Source organism: Aplidium turbinatum, chromosome 10 (assembly GCF_918807975.1).
Source record: "Aplidium turbinatum chromosome 10, kaAplTurb1.1, whole genome shotgun sequence".
NCBI lineage: Eukaryota > Metazoa > Chordata > Ascidiacea > Aplousobranchia > Polyclinidae > Aplidium > Aplidium turbinatum.
The window spans coordinates 904909-928346 of record NC_137481.1 but is presented as its reverse complement, the minus strand read 5'-3'; the positions used below and the strand labels follow the sequence as shown (position 1 = coordinate 928346).

Sequence of the window (23438 nt, the reverse complement as noted above, 5' to 3'; positions counted from 1 at the left end):
GATAAAGACCAACTGGCCTTGTAGTGTATGTTTTTACAAGTGGATGTGGAGCTATTCTGGCATCCGATAGGTTTTCACATGCATTCATAATATCAAACAGCTATCTGAAACTTTTGCATCGCAAATATTCTGTTTGAATAAGCTTAACTGAAGGTGATTTACAGTGGCGTAGCTAGGGGGGGGGGGGACCGCCCCGGGCGGCACTTGCAGACTACAATTTTAGATTTTGATTATAATCTGATAAAAAAACGCATTTCATTTTAACATGCTTTTTCACATGCCATAGGCTATATAATAGACTGCATGTACGGTACTGGTGAGGAACTTCTGGTACCAATTCAGCAGCTCAAGTTAACGAAATTCCTGGTAGGCTGCACAGTGACCGTGTGCTCTTCGAGACAGTAGCCTCCCGTATAGGTTTATAGCCTACCTGTATGTCATTGTCAACGTGTTCAGCCCAGCCAGCCATTCATACCGGTAGGCCAAATACGTTCCGGTTCAAATTTCTACAAGACCTCTGGCCTAAAGACCCTAAGCTATGCTTTCAACTCAAACGGTGCGACTGCGCATCATTAACCATACCCTGTTAACACTTACTATTGGCAAGCCGCAAGAAAATAAATGTCAAAACCGCATGCCTCCACCTGCCCAGTCCAACTCCAACTTTGGTTGGTGACTGGTGTGACTGGCCTCTGGTCTGAAGCTTCCATTTCAATAAATTAAGAATTCAGAGTTTCTAGTCCATAAATTAAAGTTTTTTGATGGACTTTCATTAATAAAAGTTTTTGAAAAAACTGTAGTGGTGAGTTGTACCGGTATCGCAATAATTACAAAAAAATGCCAGACACAAAAATAAAAAATGCCAAAAAAATGCCAAACTGCCAAACGTAATTTTCTCCTGCCAAACGCTTTAAAAAAACGCCAAATTTGTGGAATTTGGCAGGAAAAACGCCAATATGACAACCCTGTTCAATTGTGATGAAATCGCTACCCATTGTTGTGATCTCGTCGATTTCTTGCACTTTCAGGTTTGCATCAACAATTTACACTTGCGACTGTGACGGCACAAAGGAAAAAACAACCAACCGTCGAACGCGAAGAAAGCGGCGCTTTATAAATCGAGGCAATCGTCGACTTCGTCTAAAAGTTTCGCGCCCGCAAGAAGCAGAAGCGATCTTCGATTCTTCAAGTCGGTAAGTTCTGGCTTTGTGGCGACCCCGAGTGGATTGCAGGCTCGATGACGTCATTTTCACGTTTCTGAGCTTGTAATGGTTTGTTGTTTGTGACGCAAAAAAGCAAGCACTTGAATAACATAAAGGCTGAGTATTTGTGACGGATGTACAAATCAAATTTTTAACAGACCATTAGTGATAGTGACAGCTTTCACTGTACAATTGGAGCTACATCGATCATTTATTTCTTCAGGTTTGTTTATGACTGACCAGTATTGCGTTTCGCCTAGGTCTGGATAATTTGTTCCACAATCTCGGAAACGAGGAAAATGTTCAAGTCACTGATAGCTTCGATTTTCTTGATGTTTCTATCAACGTGTTCCTGTCAGATATTACAAGGACAGCAAGAAGGTTTGAACATTTTTATTCACGTTTTTAATTGGGTAAAACTAAATGTTTTTTTAATCTTTAATTGTGATTTCAAAAACATATTTTATGTTTCACTGACGTTTTGCTGGAGATTTTAGATCAAGGGGATGGAAAATTACATCTGCTTTCAACTTTTCCGTCCCACTAGAAGGGTTGTGAATTTTTCTGATTTACAAAACGATGTACTATTTATGGGTTATAGAAAATAGTGAAGTTGGTTTTTAAGTAAATTAAGTGTGTTTGTTGAAATCAAGCTTGTAGCAAAGCGGAAACAATTTATCAAATTGACAATTGACCCTTCTAATATTGGCGGAAAAACAAAGCTGCGCGTCCAGTAATGTAATGTCTCCATGTACATACATTGTACGCACCATGACAATGGGCGTCATCAGAGCAAATAACGTGTAAACAACTTTCATGTTTATCATCAGAGCGCTGCAGCTACCGGCAGGCGAGTAGTTATCAACAATGTTGATGTTGAAACATTATCTATTGTTTGTTTCATTGTGACGTAAACAGACAATTTTTATCCAGTTGCTTGGAATGTCGCGAGTTGAATAAAATAATTTTGGAAAGCGAAGTATTTCCGTGACGACAGGAATACGTCATATCGAGTGTATGATGCTTATACTGTCGTGCAAAAAATCCAAGAATATCTAAAAATCGTAGACTATTGGTACCGTACTTTGTGAAGGGGGCGCTATTTCCCAGCCCCAACATCGGCCCCCACTACGCATGGTAGCAACCCCGTCATTCTTTCGACAGGAATACGTCATCTTAAGTAATCGAGTGTATGATGCTTATACTGTCGTACAAAAAATTCAAAAATGTTAAAAATCGTAGACTGTTGGTACTGCACTTTGTTAAGGGGGCGCTATTTCCCACCCCCAACATCGGCCCCCACAACGCATGGTAGCAACCCCGTCATTCTTTCGAAATGGATCAAATTGTTTTCATGAAAATGTGAAAATTTTTGTACAAGCACGATCGAAAATTCCCTTCTCCAAACCCAATTGTGAGTTCATGCACAACATGGTGACGTCATGCTTTGACGGATTATGAAACAAAATTGCGAGTTTGTTGAGGACTTGGATCGGATGCGGTGGCGATGGGAAAGCCACAAATTAGAAACCGATGAGTAAGTGGCAATTTGGGGAAAGCTTTATAACGATCGTTAGAGCAATCGCACGAATGACAATGAAGGATCGGGCGGCCAGGTTTCCTTCAATTCTGTGACTCATCGGATGTCGAGAGTTTAGAAGCAATAATTTGGCAACTTTTTACGAGAAAGACTTGCTTCCGCGCGCGCTATAACTTCTTAATCTTCAACAACCTCAACGAGGTCTTCCGTTCGAAACAATCGGGATTGTTCCAAGCGCTCACGTGTCGCGCTTTCGAGGTTTTCAAATTGATCTTCAAACGATGCATCTCAACCTTGTGGTGGATAGGCAATCGAGTTGTCCATTGTGATGTCATCGATGAGTAGCCCTGCTTCTAAACAAGACAAATTAAAGCGGCAGTCGCGATTGAATTGATGACAACAGAGGCAACAATTTCGAATAGAAATGTTGTGTTTGTCATGAAGTTTGATTATGAAACAACAATGATGCCTCGGGCGATGGAGAACCGCAATTAGATGATTCGTGGCTCGGTTGATATTTTTGTTCATATCGTGACCGCGTTAGTCATCATCCGCTTTTTATTGGATAAATATTTACTAAAATGAAAAATTGAAAAGTTAATTTTAATTTCAAAGTTGGATTTATTTGAACATTGCCCATGCAACATTGTGTTGTCTGCATGGCATTGTTGTAAAACTATGGCTGTTTGTTGGGTGGAAAGATGCTATCAGCAGAATCGGCATCGGGTCCAACTTAACAAGTCTCGAAAATAGTTTGGTTTCAAATTAACGACTTGCGGTTCCTATACATCTTGATCCGTAACAAAATCCACACAGTTGTCACTTCTCTGCAAATAATTGCGAAGGAATTTCAAGATCACTTTTCAGCGTTGACGGCAACAAATCTACCACTGGTCATACATGATGACATCAGCAACAAAGAATTAGTTTAAAAATCCGGTTGTATGGTGAACCGAACCCACGGCCCTTGTACCTTCTATCAGTTGAGTTTCTTGCCCAAACTCTTTATTTCTTTAATGGGGATACCGGATAATTTCATTATCCGGTATCCGATCAGATGAAAGCTGATGCTTGTAACAACGATCACTGTCTATCCAGAAGGAGAATGCATAGACAGCCCGACTTCAAAGTACACTGGTACATTGTCGCGTACTAGGAACGGTATTACCTGCCAAAGATGGGACGTAACCAGCCCCCACATCCCCAAAAGAACCCCCTTTGATGGCGGACACCACAACTATTGCAGGTGAAAGCTAGTATTTTATTTGTTATATCCAGGTTCATAACAGCAGTTGTCGGCAGCAGTGGCCGAGTGGTTAGCGCGTTGGGCTCGCAGTCGAGAGCCTTCATGTTCGACTCCGGCCGCCCGCACTTTCTGTTGTTTTTCTGGGCAAGAAACTTTACGATAATTGCCTCTACCCAGTGATCGATTTCGAGTAATGGGTAGTACCAAATTTAAGTCATAAGTAGAGTAGACAACCGGAAACAGACATTGCAGTCGGCTGCAGCGTGGGTCAGGTGTACGTCGGAAGGCGTACACCGATGCATAGCGCTCAAATCCGCTTTCCCGCAATGCAGGATAAAGATAATAATGAAAACATAACTTGCGGCAAAAGCTTCAGATTAAATGGCCAAGAAGGAAACCAACTTTTGTGCCCTCCTTCAAGAGTGCCATCTTGCTAAGACAGAGCCACGTGCTCTTGAGCGGTGTCGAACCAGCGCCCTTCTGATCGTCGTGGATTGGCTTACATCACTCTGCCAAGCAGACGATATGCACGGAGCGAAACAAACAAACTCGTAACTGTCTCAAATGTGAATAAACATTCATCTGATTTTGATGTTTTTGAACAAAACCACCGAAAAAGTGTTTTTGTGAGAAATTTGTTTATTTTCAAAATGCCATGTTTGTTTGAGTCGTGGGCGACGCGAGATCCAAACAAAATTTTAAGGATTGTTTGTTTTTTTATCAGGCAATTGATCAGCGATTGGGAGATGAATTTGTGAAAACAAATTCGCGCAGCATTTAGCCTTTAGTTTAGACAAACAAAACGAAGTAACCTCAGCGAGTTTAACATTTTGAATTACACAGAGATATGACATAATTAAAAAATCAACCAAATTAATAGTTCAGTCCGGAGTGTCGTTGCAGTTATAGTGCATAGTCAAATTTATCTTATAAATTTTATTTTATGTATATTGGAGATTTAAGTAATTCCTGATGACAGAACTACGTGTCGAAAACGTTTAAGTTGATTTTTTTAATTTGAATTATGTTATATGTCTGTGTAATTCATGATGCTAAACCCGCTGAAGTTGCTTTGTTTTATTTGTGTATGGTTCAACAAAGCCAACTCTCTACCAAAGATTTATCATTTAGTCTTTTTTATTTAAAAACTTTGGTTGTTTTTTTGTCTGTGAACCTTGCAACCTTCACAATTCAAATATTTACCTGATACCTGATGTAGCTATCTAAGTTCCTTTGCTGTCAATCAATTGCGCGAATTGGAATTTCTGTAATTGGTGATTTGTGCAGCCATGGCTGCTCAAAAAAACGGCCTGATTTGTCACGTTATGCTAACTTTTGCTATCAGTCTGACTAAACTTATCTAGAAGTCATGTATGCAGTGTCCCAGGGAGCCATATTAGAGTCAACGAAGCAGGATGGACTGACCCTTTTAAACAATTGACTAAATAACACTCCGATTTGGTTGCGGAAAGACATTATTTGTAATTGATGAAGTTTAATGTTGAAAGATGCGCAACAGAAATGCCGTGAAATCAGTTTTTAGCGATTGTGACTCATAATGACGTTTTGTTGTTTGTTTTCTTTTATGCTAATTTGCAAGACGACCTTGCAACGACATTCAACAAAATGTTCAACAAAACGTGTTCTAGAATGGCAACATAAGCATCGCGATATGAATCGATATGAACTCACCCTCAATTTGATGAAATTGATATTTAAAGTTTGCAAACTTTGTTCTAGTCAGACGAGGTTGACAATTTATTCATCGCTCGAGATTTTCCATCTTGATTTCATTTCGAACGAAAAGTTCATCCAGCTCGAAGATGTAATCGGAAACCTAATTTCGTTCATAAAATAAGAAACATTTCCATTGATCTTCAACTATCCACCACTAATGGCCAAACTAGAAGTTGATAAGGATCTGACGTCATCAATTGCTCTGAGGCGGTAACGCGATCTCCAACGCCGCATCTTTGTTACTAAAAATATTCGAACATGTCTTCTCTTCCAAATTGAAAGTTTTTCACATTTTTTTGTAATTTGTTACTTTCTTCAAACTTACTTTGCATTTCTCCACCAGGAACCCTGACAAGGACCCCCGAGGCCCCTGGTGCTACACCACCGATCCCTCACAAAGATGGGATTACTGCAACATATCCATATGCGGTGAGCCATGTGACGTCATAGAGCTGTTGTTGTTTCAAGAGCAACAATGCTGATGCTTCTTTAGCAAGTCTGCGCTGCATGGGTTCGAGGATTAACGTGATGCAAGGAATCTCCACATCTCAAATGTGTTCCAGACACAACAGTTCGATTCTCTTCGCTGGAGTGGTTTCGAAAACTGATACAATTTACATCGTTGTTGGGTTCCCTGTAGTCTTCAAAGTCGACACCACCCGCACTTCAACACTGTGCTCTCAACAATCAGAGGCCAAAGCTCAGTTAGGTCATAAACAACCACCAGGCGACGACCGAGCACTGTGCGATTTGTAGCTCTAGAAACGCCAAAATTTTTCTTAGCAAATGTAGATTCCACATTGGTATCATATTTATGACGTGTCCATATTGTTGCCAAAATCATTGGGTTGCACAAGAAAGAAGACAAAAGTTTTTGACATGACTTGACCTGGAATCGAACCAATCCCAGCTAGAACCGAAACACAACCATCAGTCATTGATTCAGTGTCACGTGGTTGGTTAATCCGAGGCTGATAATTTGCTGCCCTCTCCAGAAGCCCCTCACGCCGCGTGTCTGGCGTTGATTGTTTACGCGACTTTGGAATATTATTGTGATGCTTCATAGGTAAAATCTCAGTTGCTGCAGTTCGAGATTTACGTTTGTGGGAAGTTTAAACTTAATGATTTCTATTCAGCAAGTTAATTTTGAGTTTGCTAAATTGAATAAAGTTAATTTAATGTAATTTGTTTATTTTGCTGATGGGAGGTAAATTCACCGGAGTCGCAACAATTTGTTGAAGTTATTTTCAAACATGGCAAGTTGTGAAGCAAAAGTCTTAGCAACAAGTTGGGTCATCGTTCGGTGATCGAACCCGCGACCACCTGTCCAGCGTGGACTCTTGTTGGTTGATGGAAACAAATCTCTGGAGTTTCACACCAAACGGAAACAAAAGCGCGCGTCGCGTTCATAGATTTGGAAGCGCATCAGATGTTTGTGGTTTGCGACAACCACTTCGTGTGCGTATTAGGTACAGGAGCTAGACAGGACAATCCTTTGGTGAGCGGCTCGGTCAGTGAGTGCAAGATAGTGAGAACATAACTCCGGTAACCAGACCTATGTATGTGGATCAAAGCTCCCACCTATCAAAGCTCCCACTTCCCCGAAGCAACCTGCCAGGTTTCAGTTTTATAAGAAGTTTTTTTCCGCTTTTTGGATGAAGATTACTTTATGGATTATATTATTAAACGTGTTAGTTGGCTGTTTTTACGTCTCGTGACATCGACGCGACGTCAACTGAAGGTTTTAATTTCAGCTGACGACTCCCTGGTTGTGTGGACAGACATGAAGAATTCCTCCGCCAACATCTTGGCAATGGAAGCCAATCCGGACACGATTCGGGAGAGACTCTCTTCCGTCAGCAAACTCAATGTCTCCGTATTAGCTGATTCCGGCAAAATTCATTCCGAGTATGCTGATGTAACGGGGAGTTACATGGAAAAAACGATATTTTACGCAGATTCCGTGTAAGTTTGCACCTAATCAAACTTCCGTTTGTGTTGATATGAAATTGCTTCATTTTAATCCTTCACTGTCGTCAACAACCAGCGGGCATGGCGCTGACATATCGCGTCACATCGCGAGCTGATGTGGGATTACAGGTATAACGAATTAAATTTTATTTTCCCGATTTGTTGCATTGCTAAAATTGTTCAGGCTTTTCCTTTACATTTTAACACTGTTGCTTATGATGTCATTATGACGTTTCAGCTCCAATTGCGTCGTGATGACAAATTTGGATACGAAGCTGACCTCCAATCACTTACACGGGATTGCAACCAACATCAAGTCTGTGGCTTATGATTGGATGAGACAGAACCTGTACTGGATCGATGACGTCATGGACAAGGTCATGGTTGCCGATCCAACTTTGACCTTTTATACGTCAGTGTATCCAACCAATCAGGGAAAGCCACGCGCACTTACCTTGCATTCGTCACAAAAGTGAGTAGCTGCCTTTGTGACGCCACTAAGCAGACAAACGAGTTAGAAAATTAAATTTGTTTAATTAAAAAATTAATGAAATATTTCGCCGTGTTTGTCTTGCAGCCTTGAGCTGTGAAGTTACTCAGCTACCTAGCGACTCCTCGTGGTCTGTGCTTCACTCGCTTGGTCGATGTGTTATCATCTCAGCAACATTTAGTCGCAACATAATTTATTTGCTCACTTGTTGTCTCCAGAAACCTCTTCTTCTCTCTCTACAAGCCATTGCGCTCCCTAGTGGTCAGGACGGACTTAGCGGGGAAGAACCAGAAGGTGGTTTTTCGCTTTCCACAGATCTTTGACGTCACGAGCCTGACCCTGGACCACACGGACAACAGGTGGGACTTGGGGTTGTTTGTTGGTTCAACTGATTCAACAAAATTTCACAGCAATAACGCCTAACACAGAAACTCAACAGACAGCAGCCTCAAGTCAAACAAAAGAGCCGCATTAAAGAACGACTCAGTGACTTCAACACCATTCGTCATAGCACATGACTAGGAAACTGTGTTCCGAAAGCTAATACAGTTCACTACTGTACTACCACAGCGAACTCGCAGCATCAGGCTGAAACAGGTCGTTAATATCTACATTGTAAAGTAAGCAACGATCATACAGCTAAAAGCGAAATTCAATCTATTGCAATAATTCGTTGTAATCACAGACAAAACAAAGCTGTGAGTGCTGATAGCAATTTACAAACTTCCGTCAACAGTCTAAGTCAATCATTGATCAATCTGCTATCTTAAAAGAATTAAGTTGAACATAGCCAACATTGCCTTATTAAACAATTTAACTCATTGATATGATATTTTTATGGTTAGACAACCAAACCTTTGTGCGGTGTGTTTTGAACCCACGGTTGAGAATCACTGACTTAATCAAATACCTGGGATCATACTTGCTTAAGTTGCTTTAATTTTTTTTAAAGTCTCAGCTTAATGCCTACAACTTCGCATACTTGTAGTAGGGATTCGAACCACAGTCGCAGAGCCACCGAGGCTGCCAGCTTGTGATTTTCAAGATAGGGCTTGGTGGTGATACACATATTTTTAAAACCTGCTGTCAAAAATTTTGGCAGCACTGCGGATTTTCATATTTGTAAATTGTCATTCAATCCAATATGTGTGTTGCTGGGTTCGTTGGTTTGCTGTCTTTGCAAACTAATTTAAAATAGTTTTCATTTTCACTTCACGTCTTGATGTTCGCGTTTTATTGCTTCTATCTTTTTCTTCATCTCTTCTATTCCTACGTACTTTTGCTTTGAAAGCCAGAAATAACTTTGACTACCTTAACCTTACAGATTGTACTTGGCCGACTACTGGGGCCATGGGAGCCTCGTTAAAAGTTCTGACCTCAATGGAGGAGCTATTAGACGTCACTACTTCAGCAGAGGGTCAAAGTTCATGGGAATATCTGCTTATATGGTAAGCATCCCTCTTTTGCTCACTTTTCATTTGAAAAGTCCATCAAAACGCCAAAGCTGGTTCTTGACATTCAAGAGCGAACACAGTGCGGTGTTTCCAACTTTCATTTAAAACTTTGTAAACACCATAAACTCGGCATGTATTTCAACTTTGATGGATTTGTTTGTGTGTCACTCAATGAAGCCAACTTTGTCGATTTCAACATCATCCATTTTGCTTCACAACTTGTTGAATTGTACGCGCAGGATTATATTTACATGACTGACTCCCTCGGGCGGTATGACAACGGTGGAGAATACGTCCACTCGATGTGGCTAAAGAGTAAGTCTGGACTGAAGACTTTCCGCTACAACTTCGACGGGGAGCCTCGAGGAATGAAGATTCTCAGTAGCAAGGAAGAAAACATGAATGCAGGTGGGCGCTCATGAACAGTTCTATTGTGATGCGTTGGTTTAGAAATATTGGCCCAGTGTTGCCAGTTTAGATTCGCTAAGATTGAATCACTGCTGCTGAACGTTTCATGCCTAAACAACTTTTCGTATGTTTCAATATTTTGTTTGAGAAATTTTGCAAGAAAACTTCAAATACAAAACTTGTAAAGCCAGTAATTGCAATCCTTGTATGTGCTTAATGTATTCTGATGAACTATTATCACGAAAGTGATAACAAGAGTTGTAGCATCATCTAACACGATAGATTGCTGTCTAACTCACATCAATAACGTCCTTAGCTAATAACAAGGCTGTTTAATAATATTCTTCAAGAGATTCAACGCTTCGAGAGTTGTTATTGTGAAGCTTCCAATATAAACGTATCCAGTGACATTCCATGAATCTATAAATCTTCAAAGTTCTTAAATTTAAAGATTCTATTTGAATGGTAGCCTATATGCACTGACGAAGCTACACACTGTGGCGAAAGCTCTTTGATAAAATTGTTTTCATCAGTTTAATGGAATACTCTCTGCTCTGCTTAAGTTTGATGTTAAACTATGGCGCATGTAAAATGTTGTTATGCCCACGTAGTTGCTGCAAGAGAGAAGCTTGCAATCATTATCGTTGTGAAAATACAAATCTTACACAAAATATCTTGTTCCATTCAGCTCTTGATGTGGGAGATTGCCTCACCATGCCACCTTGCGACCACGTGTGTCTTCCACGTGTGGACACAGTGCGGGAGTGTGCGTGTGCTACTGGATATGTTAAATCCGGAGATACTGGATGTGTGATGGGTAAGTGTTGGAGGCGATATCGACTCAATTGTCAATTCACTGATTCAAAGTTTACCACTCCGCCCAGGTATAAGATGGACACGAAGCAGACAGACTCCAGTACGTCATATTCAGAAAAGTTAAATAAAATTTCTAATTTCAGTTCAAAACTTCGATCATTTTCTCTTAACTGTCGACCAACCTCAGCAAGCCCTCTTCCAGCTTCCCTTCGGACGTGACCAAAACGTGGCCAGAATGGAACTGGGTAAGATTCAACGCTTAACTTACAGTCGTCTACAGTGTTTGGTTAAAATCATTCAGATTTTATGTATGAACAAGCAAGATCTTTCGTCATCTGCAGACAACTGTTGTGCAACCTCATTCTGTCCCAATTCTAAAGTTTCAACCACAGACGCAACTGCAACAACGTATCACGTCTGAATATGTCTTTATCGTAATTCGTGGATTCAGGAACAACATTTAAGTTAAATCATTTTTATCGCGCAGCCAACCACCCACAATTGTCGGTCGTGGCAGCCGACCCGATCAGCGCGCGTCTCTGGATCGTAAACTCCGCAGCGTCGTCTATCGAGCAGCACTCCTTGGATGGAAGGATGACGTCATCGGTACCAGTGCCCTCTAAACGTAAGTTAAACGTCACTCATCATCGTTATCCATTCCTTCCGAGGTTCCGATGCATGAGTTCTTCAAAACGTTTCTGTCCCTTATTAAGTTCGATATGTTTCCTTACTCTAGGGTTCCAATGCCATAATTTGATTCCCAAAGAAGAGTGTTATCAATTTCCTGTTGACGTTTAAAGCAATGACCTGCAGGCAGTCGTACAGGTTGCATTGGTGAAGTGCTGCCAGACGAACACTAACGTTAAACAATTCTACTTGGAAATGTGATGTCAAACGTCGTATGCAACCGCTGATGTCAGTTCTCGTCTGATCGAAGTTTAAAAGGACTTCGGTTCGACACCGCATGAAAGCACGTGGCACACTTGACGATAAACCTAAAGATTGGGCTTCTTGCACCCCCCCAAGTGTCTTCCATCTAAATATTTATTTCCAGGCATGCAATGTACGCAGGACGTAAAAAATATTAAGGCGACGTCGAATATTCTAAAATAATTTTAGAGTTTTGTCGCAATTCGCCGCTTGCCACGTTTGTGTTTCTTTCTAGCGAACAGCTTGGCAGTTGACCACATCACTGGAAATCTATACTTTTCTGACGTCATAAGTCAATCGATTTACGTCACAAGCAGTAGCGGAAGGACAGTTCGAGAAGTCGTTGCCTCAGACGTTGGAATCACTTCTGACATACAGATGGTTACGTTGGATTTACGTTTAAAGTAAGTCGATGTGATGTAAAAAAGTTTCATCATATGAATGTCAACTTCATCTTCGAACGGAGCGTCTTGAAATCTTGCGCCTGGCAACTTCGCATATTTGTAGAGGCTTTGAACCACTGACGCAGGGGAATCACGATCAAGATCAAGCGGCGCTGGTTCGACTCTCGGAGTGTGCGCTTGAGCAACGCACATTAACGACTGCTCTCCATTCAGCGCCATCTAATGGATGGAATTGTTCCCCGGCAACAAGACTTCAACAATTGGAAACTTCACTTTGTCAATCTCGGTAACCGGCCCTGTGGCAAGAGCCTCTACAAGTATGCAAAACTACCAGGAATAACCTATCAAGGCTTTGTCAGTCCGAGGATAAAGATTTAAAACCAACCAAGTTTCCCCTTGTGAAAGAGTTATTTTCTGTGAATTCCGTCCACTAGGTGCCGCCAAAGAGATAATTGGTGAAAATGGATTGTTCGAGCGCACACCTCGGAGTTGAACGATTGTTGCTTCATTTTGCTGTTCATTTGTACAAAAGAATATTCAGCGCTATCGAGACATCAGGGCGGAAATAACTTGAAACTTTGGAAAGAGTTTTATTTGGGCTGAGCTCCCAGACATAGAGGCTAAGGGTGTAAGGGTAGCAGAAAAGACAAAGGAGAAATAATTAAGGGTTTGAAGAAATAAAACAAAAAAGGATTAGTATCGAGTCGAACACGTGACCCCACGACTTGCTCACCTCTCTATCATTGTGATGGAAAGAGAGAAATTTGACGCAAGATGGTTATTTTGCAGGAAAATCTATTGGACCAACACCAACAACGCGGAAGGGCGGGGAGAGGTTTGGAGGGCGGATATGTCAGGCGGGAACAAGGAAAGAGTGGTTAGTCGGCTGCACTGGCCTCGCGCCATCACTATCGACTATCAAAGTAAGTGTCTTGTGTTTTTTGCTATTTTTTCATGATTCAGCAGTTGTAGAGTTCAAATCTTGAGTCGGTAAATGTGGGTTCGATACCCTGTCTGATCATACCGAATGGAACTAAATTTCATTCCGGCTTGGAACTCATCATTCGTCGTCATAGTTCGTATGAAGCAGGAAAGTTTGTGGTCAGCAATTGAGGAAAATAGATGTTGAGGATAATTATGTATTCGGTTGCCCCTCCATGCTACTGCTGATAAGCGCTCAGAGCAAAGAATATCCGCCATAGATATAATGTTATAAAAACATACATTAATATTTTTGTTAAATCTGAAATTCCGTGCACATAGTGACGTCACAATCTATTTGCGTTGTCTTTTATGAGTCTTTTCGAGAAATTGCGTTCTCGATTCACATTTCAACTTGAACGTGCCAGACACCATCTTCTAATGTTTAACTTTACAGGAAGAAGCTTGTTCGTGGGTGAAGCGAAACGTATGCTAGTCTATGAAGTGTCATTGAGCTCACTTGTGAACGTGAGCAATCATGAGAGCATCACAAACATTACTCATGATCTTCGTGACACTGCGTCCAGAAGAAGCTCATCGGATAACCACGTCATAGAGTAAGCACGTTTTATAGGTTTCCGACATTGTCACGTCACAGTTATTTGCAATCAGCATTGTTTTGACCTTAAGCATAGCAATGTAATTTTTTTTTTTGAACACAGCAGAAATCTCTTTCTAAAAATTATTTTATAAAGGATTATTAGTAACCATCGCCAAGTTCTCTGTTGGTTTTAGACCTGTGTTGTTATTAGTAGCAATGGCTCAATCTTTTCACTTTCATTCTCATGGCTTGATTCCCTTCCTCGTGTTTTACAACGTAAAATTATTATACCACACGACGGTAAGAAGTTGTAATTTCCGATTACTTTGCATGTAGACAATCTTTCATTTATCGAGACATCATGACTGATGACGTGGTTGACTAATTGGCTATACGCTTTCCAGCATGGAGGTGAGGAATGGAACTCTCTACTTCCTGGAGGAGCATCAAATCAAACAGTTTGACCTCACCACCGGCGCCCACGCAGACCTGTCAACCCCTGACTTTTATCACCTTAAGTCACTCGCCATGTACGATACGCAATACTTACGTCAGTTTACAGGTAAGCCCCTGTCATGAGAATCTATAGTTGTACATCTGCAACAACGTGTCATTGCAAAAGGTGATTGTCAGTTTGTAAGGTTTCGTCGTGAGTGAAACAGCCCCACCTGACGGTGATGTTAAAACTTAAACTGTATGTACACTTTTCATCAGTGCCACTTTGTGAATCTTTGTTTTACTGCGAGAACTCATTTTGCTGACATGCGACATGTCAAGTTTCGGCTTGCTCAATTATTACTTTCTCAGTTTAATTATTTACCAACTTCAGCCACTTGCTGAAGTGTTGCTAGCTCAGTTCGCAACTGATGACTTGTGCGGACTTGAAAAATAGTGTATCATATGACGTCATAATACGATTTGAAATGACGATAAACTCGAGTTATTAAGTTTGTGCTGTGAAAAGTGGCACATTAAGTTCACATGTGCTTTGACCCTACTCTTGCAAGCAACCGAAGATTTCTAGAAGTACGTGATGCGAAACTATCTCAAAGTGTTGCCAGATGTTTTGGCTCACTTAGAAGTAAACCACTTTTGAATATTATGGGATACGTTTAATTGAAGGCATTGGTTTATTCTTGAGCTGACCAAGAATAGGATTTGATGAAAAACATTGGGCGATACTTTCCATAACTCATCCTCCTTTAAGCAGATGGTTTCGCATTCCGTAGCCAACTTGAAATCCCTGAATGCAACATTTGTTCAATGTGTTGTGACGCACCTACACAATGACTTGATTCCAAATACCATCATCATTATGGTACTGGCGCATGAGTTAGTTCTGATGTTTAAAGTAATTGACGCAGTTCGCTCAACAAGTAGCAAGGGGTGGCCACGTTAGAACGGCAAAAATTACGACAACAAATGCGTCCGCAGTAACGTCCTGGTGGAAACAGTGCAAACAAGTCCAGGCTCAGTTGGTTTATTAAATTATTTTTATAGATTCCTTCGACGATCCATGCCGTGACGTCATCTGCCCGCTGCTCTGCTTACCGACGTCACCATCGTCACATACGTGCTCGTAGACGTCATCGCTGACGTCAACCAACTCTATATCTTGTACCATATGAAGATATGTCGATGCTGCCCAAACTGAATACAGGAGCGTTTGCACTATGTACATCTTGAACATGACGTTTTGCTTTGTGATGTCATCACGGTGGTAAAGTGCGTCGTGACGTCAGCACCATTATGATTCCGCTTTTGCACGGTTGCCTGATGACGTTAAGTGCGCATTCGTCGTCAGCCCATTCGTTGTTTCGCACACTGCGTCGGTGTCGCGATGCATTGGTAACGTCACGTTGCGTCCAAGTGACGTCAACCCGTCTCAAATGTCGTAACGGAGCAAATGCAGCCTTGCTCACCGTGTCAGGGAGGAGAAGGTTTTCCTGGAGGAAGATCCCTGCAAAGGATGCAGGTTTACATAGGGAGAAACCTTTTTGTGAGAACCATTTGTTGGATGGCAACCCTGTGCTTTACGTACACCTTAGTAGCATTCCTAACTAGGCATCACTCGCAGTTGTTTGTTTACAAGTGTATCGCGTCAGATAATAAAGCTTATCCATGATATCTTACCTTTCAACTTGAGTGCCGACAAGAAAGCATTCCTTGGAATTCTGCCAATCTTGTTTCTTTCCAAGTAAATATATTCCAAGTTCGGGGGAAGGAAACGCGGAATAAACGTCAGCTTGTTGTCCCTCATGTCCAATACCTGGGGAAGATGACGTAGTCGTTTTCTGGAGCAACTATTTGCGTCTTTTCAAACATTTGCAGTAGCGTAGCTTGAGTTTCCAGGGACGCATTTTGTCTGGACGACCATGTCAGAGCATGAGGCTCCATTGGAAATTTTAAAACAATCAATTTCTCGTCAGGGAGAGACCCCCCTAGCTACGCCTTTAAACACATAAATATAACAATGCTTCTACCAATAGCTTTCGATTGTTCCGGAACACGTTCAAGGGAATCCCCTCGTTAACCAGCTTGTTACTTCCGATCGCTAGATTTTGCAAGTGAGGCATTCTGGCCAACGACCTCGGTGGAATCCTCTTGATATGATTGAACGACAGAATGAGGGTCGAGATGTTCCTGAATGAAACCTGATAAGTTGTAATCACTTATGGCTTATTAATCATTTATAATATTGATAAGTGATAAGTTATAATAAGCTTTTTCGCGTTCTGGTGTAGAGCAAAAGCTAGCCTACCACAAGATCTCGATAACAAATTGGATATCGTTTTAAACATGTTGTTCGTTGAGATGTCATTTTTGCTGTCCTGGTCGATCAATACAAGGAGTCGTATTAGGAATCCGAAATCTATCCGGCCCAGTTAGCTCAGTGGTTGAGCATCCCACTCAAGATCAAGCGGCGCTGGTTTGACTTTAGGGGGTGCGCTTGAGCAGCGCATTTCAAGGACTGCTCTCCATTCAGCGGCACCTAATAGAGAGAATAAATCAGACAACAATATTTCAACAATGACAAGTTCTCTTTCACTCTAGGTAACCGGCTCTGAGTCAATGCTTTATAGCTTCCACACAACTCTGCGAAAGTACCAGGATTTTACCCCTCATAGCTTTCTCGCTCTGAGGATAAAGGTTTCCAGAGTCAATAAAAATCAAGAGAAACTTGCAATTTTGTACTTTGGCAACGCTGGAACAGCTCGGAGCTTGTTTCCTGTGAAGTCAAGCTTGACCAAATTTCCCAAGCGACGAAGTGCTCCACGTGCGATGTTCCAATTGGTTAATTGGTTATGACGGATGTCGAGTTGTTCAAGGCGGTGATGTGGAACAAAATTCTTTAGAGACACCGAGCGGATGTGGTTCCGCAAGATGACAAGATTTTTAATCCTGAAACCAAATCATGTTCATTACTTTCAAGTACAGATTGTACCATACTTTAATGCAAAAAACACCGAATCTTAAACTAGTCAAAAATTATTTAACAATTTGATTAAATATTTATGTACTGCAGCCTAGCTGAATGTTGCAAGAAGTTGTTTCTAGTGCAAGCGAAAGTACAACAGCAAGGTCTTCTCCACCTCCATAGCCGAGTGGTTAGGATATTGGTACAACCCTCGAAGGGTCGTCGGTTCTACACCGCTCATGAGCATACAGTTGTATCTATGGCAAGACACTTAAAATGGCGTGCCTGAAAGTGGCAAGAAAATTTGGCTTCCTCGCCTTCCCGTAGCCTTACGTTAGATCCAAAATCTGCAACCACCAGACGGTGCTACTGAGGATTATTCTAAGGCGCCTTGAACAGAAATAACAGAAAAAGTTTTCGGACAGGATTTGTTCACTGACAACGATCTACAGATTGTTTCAATGGTAAAGTAGTAAGCCATTGTGACACAGTCAACAGGAGCGCTGGCGCAACAGACCAACCTGCGCGGCAGTTGTGGTATCTTTGAAAGATGGTTGTCGAATATATGAAGCGTGTCGAGTCGATTCAAGCGCGAAAACGCTCCTGGTTCGATTGCGTTTGATTCTAAACCATTCTGTTGCAACAGAAGATATTCCAGTCTCTATAAAGATTGCGCAAAGCGATTAAACGCTATGCAGCTGGCAACACTGTTTCACCAACACCAGACCACCTGGAAACATTTGTCCATCAAAACGCAAAGATTCCTTTCTAAAATTTAATTTTTCAATTGAAAAAAATGAATGATGCCGTTTATGAGATCTCGTGTAGCCGTGAATTTACTTTATAATAGTGATTCTTAACCGGTCTGGTGACAATGGCAGCGTACCCACCCTGAGCCTGTTCAACGACGAGCTGGTCACGTTTGAAATCAAATTTCTCTCCAAGTGAAGTCGTCGAAGTTTCGTCGGTAGGTGGCGTGGTATGGTCGTCAAGTTGTTGTTGGACAAGTCCAAGTATTCGATCCTAGCATGGAAGGAACGATGAATACGCCGTCAGACAAAAGCGCGACCAACAACCGGATAATTATCTCGTAACAATCACAAGAATGCAGGAATTGAATCCGTTACCTCGATGTTACCGGCTGGACAGAACACCAATTTCTTCATTGCAGCACAAAAATGATACTTTAGAATACTTCGTTGTCATAAGTAACAAGATCAGTAGATTAGCATCACATACCATTAAGTTCAAAGTTTTGACTAAATTTTGCTTTAATAGTGATGATCATGAAATTACTTTAGAAGATATTTTGTAGCTCCAAGTACTATCGGCCATGATGGCAGTACTGGTGAGCTTACCCCTGCAACCCTGCAAACGACTTCCGCATTATCCCGTCATCAGATAGCCGATTGTTCTGTAAGAACAAAACGCGAACGCTCCGCTTCCGCCTGAAGCGTCCCTCTGGTATGTTGGCAATCTTGTTGTTCTGCAGATAAATCTGGAGACGAACCAGAACTAGTTGACGTATATGCAGCTTGTACAGCTGCATAGAGTTTTGAGATCGAGTGTAATTGATTTGCAACATTTGAACAATTCAGAATTAACGTCGCTTCAACGTTGTTTGCAAATCGCATTCTTCAACAAAAGTTAAGACAAGGACGGATTTTAGATTGTTAAGTCACATTGCAATAACGTGCTTATTACATCACCGGCTTGTGTCGTCATAATCAGTTAGTCGGCAATTGGGACATGTTGCCAACCTCTTTGTGGTTAGTCCCTGTAATTTACGTTCGTGAAGCGAATGGCAACAACAAGAGGCCGCAACTCACAGGGCACTAGGGGTGATAAAAGGATAAACCCTCGGCCTCCGTGACCAACGAGAGAAACTCATCCTCTTGATTTGCTAATTCCTGCGTCTGTCATAGTTTGCTAGTACGGTGCAGTTAGTAGTCCCTCCTTAATTAGACCCGCTTAATAGGCCCATCCTCCACCAGCTTAATAAGCTCTGTGATATTTCTCTTCAGTACATTAACTGATCACTTGTCTATTGTTACTTTTTATTAGTTAATGGCGATGGAAACAAAAGATAATTGACAGCACATCCGACTTCAGACTCCACAATACAAAGTCATCTAGTCCGGAGCTGGTCTTAATAAGCGGAGACTACTGTATAACTTTTGTGCCATTGTCTAAAGTTTTGTGATATTTACACCGGGAACAAAATTGTCTCAGGTCGGTCCAAATTGCCCCAGTTATTACTCTGCGCGAATAACTTGCACCAGCTGGAATAGGCACATAGCATGCATCAAGAAAGATATCTTGATAATTTTTTAAAAGCATGTGAAAAGTTTCAGTAGTTTCAAACTCTTTGTATTCAGAGATTTTTGAAGTTTTTTAAACCTATGAAAATCGCTAGGTGGCGATATACATATCGTTTCAGTTCCTTATCTGCGTGCGAGCTGGAACAATGCAGCGACAATTAGGCCGGACTGTATCGTGATTGTTGAAAGATGCAACCGCTTAGCAACTAAAAGTCAAAACAATGGGTCGTTGCTTTCAATGCGGCAAGAAGAATGTGCAGAATCTCTGGACACCTGCAGCCTCCAACAGGAAGCACCGTAAGCAGCCTTTGTTTAGCTTATGACGCCATAAAGCCGATTTAATCCTCACAGACACTCGCCAGGCCATGTCGTCAGAAGCACTCAAAGCTTAATAAAGTTTTTATTATTTTTGCCTTTAATCTGATTATAAAATGAACAACCACCACAGGAGTTGCGGAAAGGCTTCTACAGATACAAGTTAATCTGAGGAAACAAGTGCTGCCCTTTCACAGGATGGATAACTGAAATTGCCATGAGAACTGTCAGCCTTTTTTTTGAAACAATGAAATCGTTAAGAATTTGTGTCGGAACATCCCACAATGTTGATTCTTATAGTTCAAATTCAACCGAATAGTTTATTTTTTGACCAAAACAATTTATCCAAAAGTTGCTGCAAAATTTGTTATTGCGCTGCACAAGATTCGTTGACATTGCAAGTACGTAGTTGAAACGTAAATTCACCGCAAGCAAACCACCAATAAGTTATCGCCACGTCATAGCTCACCACTTCAGCAGATGATGGAATCGGAGGCAAAACTGTGATGCGATTGTCCGACAACGTCACTTCCTCTAAATGACGTAACCCGCGATACCACTTCGGGCCGATGCCTTTGTTCGAAAGCTGGTTGTTATGGAGATAAAGATGACGTAATTTCCCATTAAGCGCCAGAGCGTTTGCGTCGATTTTTTTGATGTCATTGCCTGAAAACGTCGGGTATATGATGTAAACAAATATTAACAAACTTTGATGCTGCAACGTCACACAGTGTGGTGACGTTGTTTGATTGCATGTGACATCACAAATCATCGATAACAGATTTCAAAAGTGGAGCCAAAAGGTAAAAGATGCAAAGACATGACGAAGCAAACATGTTGGTCTTACCTTCAAGATGGAGGGTAACCAGGGTGACCGGGAGTCCCCCAGGGACTATTTTCAAACGATTGTTCGACAACAATAGGTCTTGAAGCTGATGAAAGGATGCAAATGTGGCAGGGGGAAGTCCCTCATCCGATAGCCTGTTGTTTCTAAGGTTGAGGGTTCGAACCCGGGGGCAGTCAGAGAAACACTTCGACGTTAATGATTCGAGCCTGAAATAGACATGGAAACATTGTTGGAAGATGAAGATGAAGATGTTGCAACTGTAGAGGAGTCGAACACAATTAATTTGTCGACTCAAGATGTGAAATAACAAAACACATATCTCAAATGTCCTTGAAACTGCAACAAATCTAAAGTGGCAATGGGCGGGACATGTGGTTAGAATGGCAGACAAAAAATGGGCCGAGATAACAACAGAATAAACACCAAGAAATGCAAAAAGAACTAAAGAGAGACTGAAAAGAAAATGATATTGAAGAAAAGATTGGCATCACTTGGAGGAAAACAGCGAACGACAGAATGGTGTGGAAACATATTTGGAGGCCATCTGCCAACAGTGGTATGACTGGCTGATGATGCTGATGATGATGATCAAATAACACATACATAAGTATTCGGTGAACAATAAATAGGCTACTATTAATGCTACAAAAGTGCTCAATGCCAAGCAGAAAAGCCAAGCACAGCAATTTACATCAAACATAGTTACTATTTTCTAAAACCTTTACTCCAAACCAAGACGGAGTCCAAACTCTACTGCCTGTTTCACCCTAAAAGAGAGATCATCAGAAGGTTTTTATTCAAATAAAATTAAAATCAATCTAATTCTATTTGAATAAGGACCTGGTGATCCCACTTTTGGGTGAAACAGGCAGTAGAGGTTTTAAAAAGTAATAACTATTATTGATATGTGTTCGGTATAATATTTGCACATAACAAGCAAACTGAGCATGCTTCGTGTTCTGACAACAGAAGCTTACTTGTTCTCGTTTAATTTGAGATACAGAGCTTGCTTGGAAATGTTCCCAGGAACGCTCACTAACTCTGAGGCGCTGCAGTCCACCCAGACCGGAGAGGGGCAATGGCAAAGGGAAGGGCAATCGTCAGGTGGCACTAGATCTAGAGGAAATATTAAACAGCCTTTGGTTATTGTTTCTGGTGATTTTAGCATTTGGTTTGCCATGCAACGATGTTGCAGCTCAATAAATTGACCCAGTGATTATAAAAAATTCATTGTAAAGCAAAAACACAGAGTGGCAACACTGCGTGCATGACGAAATACACGTAGTAAACGAGGACATGAAACGACAAGTTGGCCGATTGCAACTTATGAACCAACTGACGACGAAGAAAACGTGTTTTACTTCAACGCAAAATTGATCACGAAGCAGCAGATATTTTGCCTTGGACCTGTTGAGTTTATTATGGAGAAGGTGTCGGTAACGGGCCAGTTAACTTCCCTTCGTAAATCGAGGTGATAAAATATCGGTAACAACAGCATGGTAACTCGATTCCATGGTGGGAAACATTCAACAATGAATCTGTTCTTGAGGAAAACGAAGAGTATTGCTTTACGTCATAGTGACGTAGGTCATTCCCTGAAACCAACATGCATCGTCACAAAATGGCCACAGATAGCAGATCTTCAGCTATTGCGTCACAGTTGCTTTCTAAACATTTTAAACAGAGCAGCGAACAATCCCACGAAGCTGTTCAGGCTCTGGAATTATATATAACAGCATTGCTAATGCCCATTCCTTATCTGCAGAGATCAGAAGTTGTCGCGCGCGGTTGGCAAACGACCAACTTGTGGTTTGTTTGAATCTCGTTCTTATCTGCAGTTGCGCCTCGGTAGCTTCAGCTTATCTCGGTCGGATTCCTATGTTGAAGTTTCACTCAGTGGTGATAGAAACAACTTTGCAATGTTCCACACTGCAACCACTCATCTACGTTGGTTATCGTCTTATTAACGTTTGCAATGTCGTGCAATTTACCTTTCCATACTTTGTGTTCAAAGTCAAATCTTTGCTGCGTCACTTTTCCAGCTGTCGCTGCATCGGTGACGAATAAATAAATAAACAAAACAGCGATCATGATTGTGACGTATGAAACGTACAAGATTTGCAATTCTATAAAACAAAGCTACTAACAAAATAGTTAAGATTGCATTTATTTATTGGAAACCAATTCCATAAGCCGGTAATTGTTGGAGTGCATACGCTAGAATGATCCCAGTTAGGAACTGATGTGCTAGGATGCTGCAGCATCATTGGCCTGACAATGTTGTTGGCGTTTCACAGCAAATAAAATTACCAAATAAAATATTTCACAACATTTCCTCTATAGCGCAATATTACCTCGAAACAACGCAATTTAATGCAATAAATTCTGCACGTCAATGCCTCGAGACCAGCAGGATACTGGAGAGTTTGATTGACAGGTCGCCATGATCGGCACTTCCATCGGGAAGTTTGGTTCAAGAATATTGGGAAAGTGCTTTCAAATTCTGGTACAAAGTAGCCTATGAACTAACCAATGGCGTTGACAGTTGGCGAATTTTGTACCAAATAACTTACTGGGAATTGATGCATTGTGCTTGCGAGTTTGATGGAGTGTTTTTTAAGCTCTTTACTTTCAATATTTTGCATGTTAGAATTTGGTCATTTCAAAAATTTAATCACTTTGTCGATCGTGATGGAAAAAGATAAATACAGATTAATTTTTCGTAAAAACCAAACCGAGTTGCTTGCAAAGTCTTCAAAAGTTGCTTCATTGAAAAACTGAATAACCGATATTCGTCCTAAACAAATTCCTTTGTGA

The 23438-nt window shown here is 41.2% G+C and overlaps 2 protein-coding genes across 2 annotated transcripts; one reads left to right on the top strand and one right to left on the bottom strand.

Annotated features, from left to right (window-relative positions):
• The first annotated feature begins 1158 nt into the window (after positions 1–1158).
• LOC145778071 (uncharacterized) lies at positions 1159–15852 on the top strand. Its single transcript, XM_082589480.1, has 17 exons — positions 1159–1193; positions 1463–1583; positions 3841–3988; positions 6069–6154; positions 7480–7690; positions 7935–8168; positions 8405–8545; positions 9511–9634; positions 9880–10048; positions 10737–10865; positions 11008–11109; positions 11352–11489; positions 12030–12198; positions 12988–13121; positions 13577–13736; positions 14125–14282; positions 15221–15852. The coding sequence occupies exons 2-17, from the start codon at positions 1502–1504 to the stop codon at positions 15301–15303; spliced, it is 2268 nt and encodes a 755-aa protein (XP_082445606.1). The 5' UTR covers positions 1159–1193; positions 1463–1501; the 3' UTR covers positions 15304–15852.
• LOC145778327 (podocan-like protein 1) lies at positions 15433–22712 on the bottom strand. The gene is made up of 11 exons (XM_082589793.1): positions 22613–22712; positions 21599–21737; positions 20622–20827; positions 20244–20440; positions 18497–18636; positions 18029–18161; positions 17660–17799; positions 16916–17122; positions 16204–16363; positions 15854–15989; positions 15433–15680 (listed from the first exon to the last, which is right to left on the bottom strand). The coding sequence occupies exons 1-11, from the start codon at positions 22710–22712 to the stop codon at positions 15433–15435; spliced, it is 1806 nt and encodes a 601-aa protein (XP_082445919.1).
• Positions 22713–23438: the final 726 nt, after the last annotated feature.

What these genes read in the sequence shown, in the direction of transcription:
- LOC145778071 (XM_082589480.1), top strand. Translation starts at nt 1,502, where the DNA reads ATGTTCAAGTCACTGATAGCTTCGATTTTCTTGATGTTTCTATCAACG. An exon ending in ACCTTGCATTCGTCACAAAA is followed by an intron (nt 8,169 to 8,404) that starts GTGAGTAGCTGC and finishes TGTTGTCTCCAG; the next exon opens with AAACCTCTTCTTCTCTCTCT. An exon ending in ACGTTGGATTTACGTTTAAA is followed by an intron (nt 12,199 to 12,987) that starts GTAAGTCGATGT and finishes GTTATTTTGCAG; the next exon opens with GAAAATCTATTGGACCAACA.
- LOC145778327 (XM_082589793.1), bottom strand. Translation starts at nt 22,712, where the DNA reads ATGATCGCTGTTTTGTTTATTTATTTATTCGTCACCGATGCAGCGACA. An exon ending in ATACCACAACTGCCGCGCAG is followed by an intron (nt 17,123 to 17,659) that starts GTTGGTCTGTTG and finishes ATTTGGTTTCAG; the next exon opens with GATTAAAAATCTTGTCATCT. An exon ending in GTCGGCACTCAAGTTGAAAG is followed by an intron (nt 15,681 to 15,853) that starts GTAAGATATCAT and finishes CATCCTTTGCAG; the next exon opens with GGATCTTCCTCCAGGAAAAC.